Genomic DNA, 10013 nt, shown 5'->3' with positions numbered 1-10013 from the left:
GTAAATGGTTAATGGTGAAGCTTTTAGAAAGAGCTGTAAGGTCACGAACTAGAGAACAATGGATCACAATTATGAATTCTTTTCAAGGTCTCAGCCTGGTGCAATCAAACCAAATAAAGCTAATTATGGGAAGGAAAAAAACTCATTTACATAAGAAAATCCCAAGAGCAAGTAGAAACAAGTGGCCAGATTTTAAAATAACCCTAAATTAATTGCTTTTTTATATGCCAGCATAGACAAGTGTAGAAACTGGGTGTAGTAGGGGGAGTGGGAAAGAGGGGGAAGGTTGGTGAGGATCTGTGATGAGAAGTAAATGTTATTAAGAGATGTGGGATGTGCTGAACCGGTGGCTCACCGCCTTTGGCTTGGGGTGTGATCCTGGAGATCTGGGATCGAGTCCCACGTCAGGCTCCCTGCATGGAGCCTGCTTCTCCCTCTGCTTGTGTCTCTGCCTCTCTCTCTCTGTCATGAATAAATACATAAAATCTTTAAAAAAAGAAATGTTAAAAAAAAGATGTGGAAAAGATATTCTAAAAAGTTCTGGAACATGTTGTTACCTCTTCTTGCCTTCCTTAAAGTTCTTTGTAAAAAATAATAGAAATAAATAAATAAATAAGTTAATTAATTAATTAAAAAAATATAACCTAACTCTGTCTACCATGAACAAAAATGGAATTTGCTGGAAGAATATCATGGTCCTGAAGAAGTAGAAACCAGAGTGGCACTGGGGATTCTCTTAACAGAGGTTCATCAGCAGTGTCTAAGTGCTGATTTTCTTCCCTTTCCTGAAATGGCAAGACATAGCCTAGCTCAGTGAGCAAGATAGCTTGGTCGACATTCTCTTAAGACTACATCAAGGGCCAGCTATCCCCTCAAAAGAAATTGAAGTGTCATCAGAAGAATTGATTCTAGTTAGCCAGAATGCAACACATGTCTGCTACACAGCCTCGGGGCCCTTGCAACTTTGCTGTTTATAAAACTGACCCCTACTCACCCTGCCCCCTTCAGGATACTGCAGTTGAATTTTAGGTTTTAGCTAAGTAGGTCATTAGGTGAACCCAGAAGGACAGGAGTTGGCCTGTCAGAGCTCCCGGGGCCTCTGGGTGGGAGAACTCTGAGGTGTGTGTGTTGTATATTTACCAGAGCAGTTCCCCAGCAAGATCATGGAGTTCCATTTACCCACAGCGTAACTTTGTTGACAACAGACCTTCTACTGGCTTTCTTCCCTTCCCTGTTGCTAGTTCCTTATATCATCCAAACACAGTCCCTGCACTCAAAATTCTTTTTTTTTTTTAATTTTTTTTTAATTTTTATTTATTTATAATAGTCACAGAGAGAGAGAGAGAGGCAGAGACACAGGCAGAAGGAGAAGCAGGCTCCATGCACCAGGAGCCCGACGTGGGATTCGATCCCGGGTCTCCAAGATTGCGCCCTGGGCCAAAGGCAGGCGCCAAACTGCTGCGCCACCCAGGGATCCCCTGCACTCAAAATTCTTAACGCCAGTCAGCTTCTAGAACTCAGAGAGATGTTGGGGAACTATAAGGAGGAACAAAGGAAAATCAAGTAACAAATTGTTAGAACTTTGGCACACCAGTTTTAAATTAAAAGCTAAGCATGAGGGACACATGGGTGGCTCAGTGTTTGCGCATCTGCTTTGGCTCAGGTCGAGATCCTGAGGTCCTGGGATTGAGTCCTGCATTGGGCTCCCCATATGGAGCCTGCTTCTCCTTCTGCCTATGTCTCTGCCTCTCTCTCTGTCTCTTATGAATAAATAAAATCTTAAAAACAAAACAAAACAAAATACACTACCAAGCTTAGAATGAAAATGCCCCCCCAAGGCCTTTATATTACATCTGAGCCTTATATTTCACCACCTTCAACTTCCAGATGTGCCAGAGACCAAAAAAGAATTTGAATACAACAATATAGCTAGGCTGCCTTACAAGCTACACCTCTATAGATCAAATGTTAACCAAAAGCTCTCTAAGCATTGTCAGGAGAGGGGGCTTTAGTAATTCCTGGTAATGCACATGAGTCAAACACAGCCATTTAGCTCCTGTGTCTCCCTAGATCCTATTACACATGATAGTAAACTACAAAAGACATAATCTCACCCTGATGAAGTCACTTAAAAGTCAAGAGAAGGTGAGGGAAAAGTGACAAAGCAGAGCACAGAAAACTTAAAAACAGATGAAAATATAAGCATTGCTAAGCAATCCTTTTCTAGAAATCTATTCCACAGGTACACTCACACATGTGAAATGATCCATATTTAAAATTATTACAACTTTGGGATCCCTGGGTGGGGCAGCGGTTTAGCGCCTGCCTTTGGCCCAGGGTGCATGGAGCCTGCTTCTCCCTCTGCCTGTGTCTCTGCCTCTCTCTCTCTCTCTCTGTGTGACTATCATAAATAAAATTAAAAATTAAAATAGATAAAAAATAAAATTATTACAACTTTAACCTATCAGAAGACTAGGAATTATCTAAATGTCCATGCTTATAAGCCTGGTTTATATAAATTATAGTTTAGTAATACAATTATACTCTGAAGCAGTAGAAAAGAAGAAATTCTTTAACATATAAAACCAAGACTAAGATAAAGTACTGGTATGTACAACAATATTTTTCACAGAACCAGAACAAATTATTCTAAAATTTGTATGGAACTGCAAAAGACTCCGTACAGCCAAAATAATCTTGAGAAAACAGAACAAAGCTGGAAGTATCACAATCCCAGATTACAAGATCTACAACAAAGATGTAGTCATCAAAACAATATGGCACTGGCACAGAAAGACACATAGGTCAGTAGAACACAATAGAGAGCCCAGAAATAAACCCATGCTTTTATGGTCAATCAATCTATGACAGAGGAATTAAGAACATACATTGGCAAAAGACAATCCCTTCTATAAATGATGCTGGGAAAACTGGACAGCTACATGCAAAAGAATGAAACCAGACCACTTTCTTACACCATATGCAAAAATAAAATGGATTAAAGACTTAAATGTGAGACTTGAAGCCATAAAACTTGTAGAAGAAAACAGCCAGTAATTTCTTTGATACCAGCCATAAAAACATTTTTCTAGGTATGTTTCCTGAGGCAAAGGAAACAAAAGCAAAATTATACTATTGGTACTTCACTAAGGTAAAAAGCTTCTACACAATTAAAGAAACCATTAACAAACAAAGGCAACCTAATGAATGGGAGAAGATATTTGCAAATGATATACCCAATAGAGTTGATACTTAAAATCTATAAAGAAGTTCTATAACTCAACACCAAAAAGCCAAATAATCCAATTAATAAATGGGGAGAGGACCTGAATAGACATTTTTCCAAAGAAAACATACAAATGGCCAACAGATACATGAAAAGATGCTCAACATTGCTAATCATCAGAGAAATGCAAATTAAAGTCACAATGAGACATCACTTTACATTTGTCAGAATGGCTAAAATAAACACAAGAAATAAGTGTTGGTGAGGATGTGGAGAAAAAGACAACTGTGCAGTGTTGATGGGAATATAAATTGATGTAGTCACCCTGGAAAACAGTATGGAGGCTCCTCAAAAAGTCAAAAATAGAACTACCCTATGATCCAGCAATTCCACTACTGGATATTTACCCAAAGAAGACAAAAACACTAATTTGAAAAGGCATAGGCATCCCTATGTTTATTGTAGCATTATCTACAATAGCCAGGATATGGAAGCAACCCAAGTGTCTCTAGATAAATAAGTGGATAAAGAAGATGATATAGGTAGATATAGAAGATGTGGTATAGCTAAAAAGGTAGATATAAGTGTGTAAAGATGTGAGAGATATATATTGTATTATATATAGGTATATATTCCACTACATTATATTTCACATATAATGGAATATTGTTTAGCCATAAAAAAAAAAAACTGTTGCCATTGGCAACAACATAGATGGACCTACTAGAAGGTATAATGTTAATAAGTCAGAGAAGGACAATTACCATATGATTTCACTTATAAGGAATTTAAGAAACAAATGAAACAGAGACAAACACAAAAACAGACTTTTAAATAAAGAGAACACACTGGTGGTTGCCAAAGGGAAGGTGGGGGAGAATGGGTGATACAGATAAAGGGGATTCAGAGGACACTTAATTGTGATGAGCACCAAGTAATGTATCGAACTAATAATGAATCATTACATTGTATACCTGAAACTAATGTAACACTGTATGTTAATTATTCTTCAGTTTAAAAAAAGTAAACCCTGGGATAAAAACTGTTAGTGTAAATTAAATGTTACTATGTATTAAAACAAAAAAGACTAAAAAAATAAAACAAGACTAAAGAAAGGGATATAGGTATATTTTCTTGGATATAGACAGAACACCTCTGGAAAGTATAGAAGAAGCTGCTACTTTTCTAAATCTGGCGTTTCCTTCGAGGAGGGCGAAGCTCCAAGATGGTACCACTCCTGGTTTCAGCAGAGGTGAATGACTTCACTGACTGAGGCTTTGGGGAAAATAAATGGAATGTGTTCAGCTTGGTTCTTTCCTTCTGAGGAGCGAGGGCTTTGACGTGCTCTGCTGCTCTTCCAGGGTCGAGGCAGGCTTCATGTCATATGATCATTCAAGAAGAATAAACACATCGCTGGACATGGAAGATCTCCAAAAATTTACTTCCTAATAATTCTTCCTGAGACTAGTGGAAAACTTGCTCCAGATTGAAATGGGGGTGTGAAGCAGAAAAAGGAAAGAAACAATAGTATAGCGGAAACATAGGGGTCCAATGGGGGAGGACCCATTGGAGGGGGGATTCCTGGGTGTTGGAGGGAAACCCTAAAATATTTGTTGGCCATGTGGCAGGTGCAGATCGGAACAAGAACATAGTGGGCTGCATGATGGGCTACTTCCAGAGGGAACCAGAGAGGACTATTAATGTGAAACTCTTGAGAGTACTGGAACAGCTACAGGGAGTGGGGATGGATTAGTGAAGCTAAAGCAACAAAACAAGGGAACGAGACTCCAGGGAAAACAGAGTTGTATGAGGAAGGAAATCATATTACATGATAACTCAGCCATGAAAAATATTAGAGTATTCCTATTTGTTTTAATTAACAAGTTACATAATAATTAACAATGACATAGTTAATGCATCTTTCAATGATGGCATGATTATACTAAGGAGAAGGAAGGGGACACCTGGGTGGCTTAGCGGTTGGGTGTCGGCCTTTGGGTCAAGGCGTGATCCCGGAGTCCATGATTGAGTTCCACATCGGGCTCCCTGCATGGAGCCTGCTTCTCCCTCTGCCTGTGTCTCTGCCTCTCCCTCTGTGTCTCTCATGAATAAGTAAATAAATCTTAAAAAAAAGAAAAAAAGAGCAAAGGAGGGCATGTGGACACAGGCAAGGGACAGGGTTAGAACACTACGTCCTTATCTGTCATATTAAGAAGTAAAGGGGAGAGGGATCCCTGGGTGGCTCAGCGGTTTAGCCCCTGCCTTCCCCCCAGGGCATGATCCTGGAGTCCCAGGATGGAGTCCCACGTCAGGCTGCCTGCATGGAGCCTGCTTCTCCCTCTGCCTGTGTCTCTGCCTCTCTCTCTCTCTCTCTCTCATGAATAAATCTTAAAAAAAAAAAGGGAGGGGGGGAATACCTAAAATTGAAAAGAAATAAAAATTAGCAATGTATAAGGGGCACCTGGGTAGGTCAGTTGGTAAAGCATCTGCTCAAGTCAATGATCTCAGGGTCCTGGGATCGAGCCCTAAGTTGGGTTCCCTGCTCAGAGGGGGAATCTGCTTCTCACTCTCTTTTTACCCCTCCGCCACTTGTGCTTTCTCTTTCTCATATATAGAAATCGTTTTCTTAAAAAAAGAAATTAGAGACCTTGCCTGCACCTACCCTGAGCCAGTGGCTCTACTCACCCAGCATCCAGTGAGGTGCACCACGTACCTGATGCAGAGTGGACATGGGCAGAGTGATGGTGGTGGCCAGGCTTGGACTGGGGCTGCTACTTCTGGCGCTGCTCCTACCCATGCAGGTTTATTCAAATCAAGCAATTTGTAACGCTTGCAAATAACTCCTCCCCCAGTATGGAGTACCTTGACTGCCCCACATCTAGCTAACCCCACCCTCAGGCAAGCTGGTGGTGCTCTGCTGTCAACAGCCAGTTTCTTCGTTTGGTTTTAAATATTTATTTATTCATGAGAGACACAGAGAAGGGGGCAGAGACACAGGCAGAGGGAGAAGCAGGCTTCCCTGCAGGGAGCCTGATGTGGGACTCAGTCCCAGGACCCCGGGATCATGACCTGAGCCAAAGGTAGATGATCAACCACTGAGCCACCCAGGTGCCCCAAAAGTTTTACATTGTTGAGCTACCACTGTTTCTTGGGAACTGAACTCTTTCCTCTGAGGCTTTGAATTTGACATTGCATTTGATTTTTTATATAGTAATTGACATGTGCGAGGGCAATGATGGATTGGAACCTACCCCAGATCGAAGCATAATAAATTTTGCTTCTATCCTTATTACTCATTCCCATTCAACAAGAGTGCCAGATTCACTTTGCTAAACTGACTGCAAAGGGTAGAAGTATGTTGACTTCAACTAATTTCAAAATGCTTATTTCTGCGTATGCTGAATACTTTTTACAATTAAAAAAAAAAGATCAGTTTTGAAGGTAAAATTGACAAATCTTGGAACTAAAAAGGCAAAATATATGCAGGAGCCAAAATTGGAAATCAAGTATTGGGGAAGTGAAGACTGGAAGCTTGCTTACATTACATTCGGAAGAAGTTTTATACTCTCTGTAAATGCTGGATTTTTTTTCTTTTTATTAAACTCTGAATCAGAATAGTCACATTTGGAATCCTTTCTGTTTAGTCAATATTTTTAGATAGTTAGAACCTTGTTCTCAGCCTAAAGTAGGCTTGGTTCTGGAGAGTAAATCTTTTCACAATTGCCTAGATGCACAGAAAGCTTTTTATTTTTATTTATTTATTTATTATTCATTCATTCATTCACAAGAGACAGAGAGAGAGGCAGAGACATAGGCATAGGGCGAAGCAGGTACCCTATGGGGAGCTGGATGCGGGACTTGAGCCCAGGACCCCAGGATCACAACCTGAGTCAAAGGCAGATGCTCAACCACTGAGCCACCCAGGTGTTCCCTACATAGAATTTCTTAACTATCTAAAAGAAAACACTGAAAAATACCATTTCAACTTTTTTATTATTTCTTTCCATTTCCAGGCTAAAGCAGTGGGATAAACAGCCGCACCAGGTAGCTGCATTTAGAAAAATTAATTCCTGTGAAATCCAACTAGGAAATACAGTACCTCTGCATAATTCTCAGGCCACCCAGACCAATTCTCGGTTGTCAAAATTTGCAAGTGATATTTTAGAGTAGTGTACTCTTTAAGCTCCTTCATGCAAGGCAAGTTATTGCATGTCATGACAGAGAGAACGTAACAAGTCCAAAATTTAACGAGGAGGTTGCTGTTTATTTCACTTTTGATGGTAGAATCAAATCTGTCCTCAAGAATCTCAACAAGAATAGGAATAAACTTCAAACGCTTGGCTTTTTTCTGGCTGACAGGGTTTAAGTAACACCAACTGGCTATACCCTGGAGCAGCAAGATCTTCGCTTTGGGTGCCATTGGGTGATTTTGCAACAAGTGAGCTACTTCTTTCATGTACTTAGCTACAAATTTCCCAGTGGTTGGTCCTCCTAGAAAACAAGTATTTGAATTTCAGAAGTATTTGGTCTATCTAGGAGCTAGTGACATTTGAGTGCTGATGTATCTATATTCTTTTTGTTGTCTAATAACACTTGAATACTCAGAATTGTCTTTTTCTTTTTCTCTTCCCTGGTGTGTTGCTGTAAACTTGAAAAAGTGTGTTGATAAGCAAAAAATATGCCATGCGCTGGGAGTTCCCTGCCTGCTAAAGTCTCCTCCCAGGTTCCTTTATTCAAGCACCTAGGCGTCAATATGTCAAGGTGAATAAGACCGTCTGTGCTCCCTCATGGTCTCATTCCTGATTCTCTGTTTCCAGGATGTGAAAAATGCCAGAGATTAGGCCAAAGGAAAAGAAAACTCAAAGGCCGCCCTGCAAAGCCATGGTCTGATTGAAAAAAAAAAAAAAAAAAGAGGTTTCTTTATGAGTTGTTGTCCAGTGCTATCCTGTTCTCTCTGGTTTCTCATTTATCAGCCCTATTTTTGCAGATCTGGGACACACATGACCTTACAAGATTTTCCTTGCATTGATTACTGACCCAACCAGGTCCTAGAAGCTACTTTCAATATATACTTGAACCCCAGATTTCCCTAGTTCAAATCTCAAACCCCAAGAAGGTACTAGCCAAGAAAACATTGGATGAAGAGTATTTAGACAGTGAGGAGTAACTGGCATGGTTGGCCAGATTCCAGCCACTGAAGTTTTGATCTGGCTTGGAATTCACTTATTGGCACTACCGCAGTCCCACAGGTTAGAGGATATTCTAGCCAACAGCTTTCCCTGAATCCTGGGCATAAGCCCTTCCCTGCCTTCCACCCATATTACTAAGGCTACATAACATGCAGTTAAGGAATTCTGACCCTTTTATAAATAGCTAGCTTTCCCCCAAATGATGAAAAAAGCTATACAGGGAACTGGCCTTCTCAAGTGGTGGGTGCTGTTTACCCTTCCTTCACATGAGAGTCTCCTGACTTCTAGCTTTATGCCAATGGTTCTCCCTCATTCTGGCACCTAGGACCCCTTGGTCCTTGAAAACGGTAAATGTTTTCTCTCATGGACACCACTTGAAAAATTTAGTCTATCAAACTCCATCTAAGGTAACTCATTTTTCCATTAAAAAAGTGCTCAGTCTTATCTATGATACTTAGAGCTACTAGCCAGAGCTTCTGATCAAGAGACATGTTGTTGCAGATTATCTATAAACTTTTATTGTATATCCTGAAATTTATTAGAAAAAAGAGTGGAGTGAGTTTACACCTGACAATCACTAGAGTGGCATGTGTTTAAGCAGTTTACCATTTGACTTTCTGGCTGAATATCCATTAACAGCTGCTTTTCCCTGATGTACTGAGTATCTTTCCTAGTAGGTGTTTTAATAGCATAAGCTTTTAATTGATTTTTTCTAAGGCAGCTTCTGTGGGACACATTTTTACAAGGTAAAATATCAAGTAGTTCTACTCTGTGTTGACATCATATTACTGGGTTGGAGTTACATCAATTCAGTATAGATTCTTTGATTTTTTTTTAACATATTAATGAGAACTTTGTTAGACAATTTCAGCATATATGGTTTTAATGAATAAAAGTGAGAAAATCCTTAGTCCTTTATTTGATGGACTTACTCTTTCAAAAGGTGAGATCCTCGAGAAAATGGTAAATATCTTTGGTGGTACAAAGATAAAGAACTAAGGATTTGGGTGAAGGAAATGTTACTGGAATCTTAAGACCAGAGCTATGAAAATCACTAACTTACAGAGTGATGATAAGCAAAAATATTTCGAAAGACCTATGTCAGCATGACTGGTTGAGTCAGTACCTGTAAAGGATAGTAGTCCCATTCTATTTGCAGCTTGAGCCCTCTTCTCAATGGCTAGAGATTCATTCTTCAATAAACGGCCAAGCACCACAATTTTTTCCTTGTGAGAAATAGTCTCAGCTAAAGGGATATCTTCTTCCTCTTCATTCTTAATGAAAAAGCGTTTAACAGTGACATTCCAGAACTTCTGGGAGCGCCTATACAGCCCCGCAAAATACTGGTGAATCTGAGTACAAAATTGCATAAAGTAAGCACAGGCCTTAGCCATTGTGTGAAAAAGGCCAGTGGGTGGTGCGTCAGTTCCACTTCTGTTCTGGCAGCAACTGAAATGATTAGTCAAGAACTCTGGAATGCATCACTTAGCAACACTGGAATGGAATACACAAATCAGGGGAAGCATGGATGCCTTCATTCTTCAGGCTGGTGGCATGGAAGGTATTCTACAATTCCAGCTAAACCAAGTCTACTTTCA

At 40.0% G+C, this 10013-nt stretch overlaps 1 protein-coding gene across 1 annotated transcript; it reads right to left on the bottom strand.

The window, feature by feature from the left end:
- Window positions 1–7254: 7254 nt before the first annotated feature.
- On the bottom strand, window positions 7255–9809 carry ARMH2 (armadillo like helical domain containing 2). The gene is made up of 2 exons (XM_025999215.2): window positions 9542–9809; window positions 7255–7717 (listed from the first exon to the last, which is right to left on the bottom strand). The coding sequence occupies exons 1-2, from the start codon at window positions 9807–9809 to the stop codon at window positions 7290–7292; spliced, it is 696 nt and encodes a 231-aa protein (XP_025855000.1). The 3' UTR covers window positions 7255–7289.
- Between the last annotated feature and the right edge of the window lie 204 nt (window positions 9810–10013).

This window comes from Vulpes vulpes, chromosome 12, assembly GCF_048418805.1.
Source record: "Vulpes vulpes isolate BD-2025 chromosome 12, VulVul3, whole genome shotgun sequence".
Classification (NCBI taxonomy): Eukaryota; Metazoa; Chordata; class Mammalia; order Carnivora; family Canidae; genus Vulpes; species Vulpes vulpes.
Note: the sequence above shows the minus strand (reverse complement) of the source record. Positions and strands in the feature narration are given on the sequence as shown.

Coding starts and splice junctions, on each gene's coding strand:
- ARMH2 (XM_025999215.2), bottom strand. CDS start 9,809: ATGGCTAAGGCCTGTGCTTACTTTATGCAATTTTGTACTCAGATTCAC. Junction 7,718..9,541: donor GGGACTACTATCCTTTACAG/GTACTGACTCAA, acceptor CTTGTTTTCTAG/GAGGACCAACCACTGGGAAA.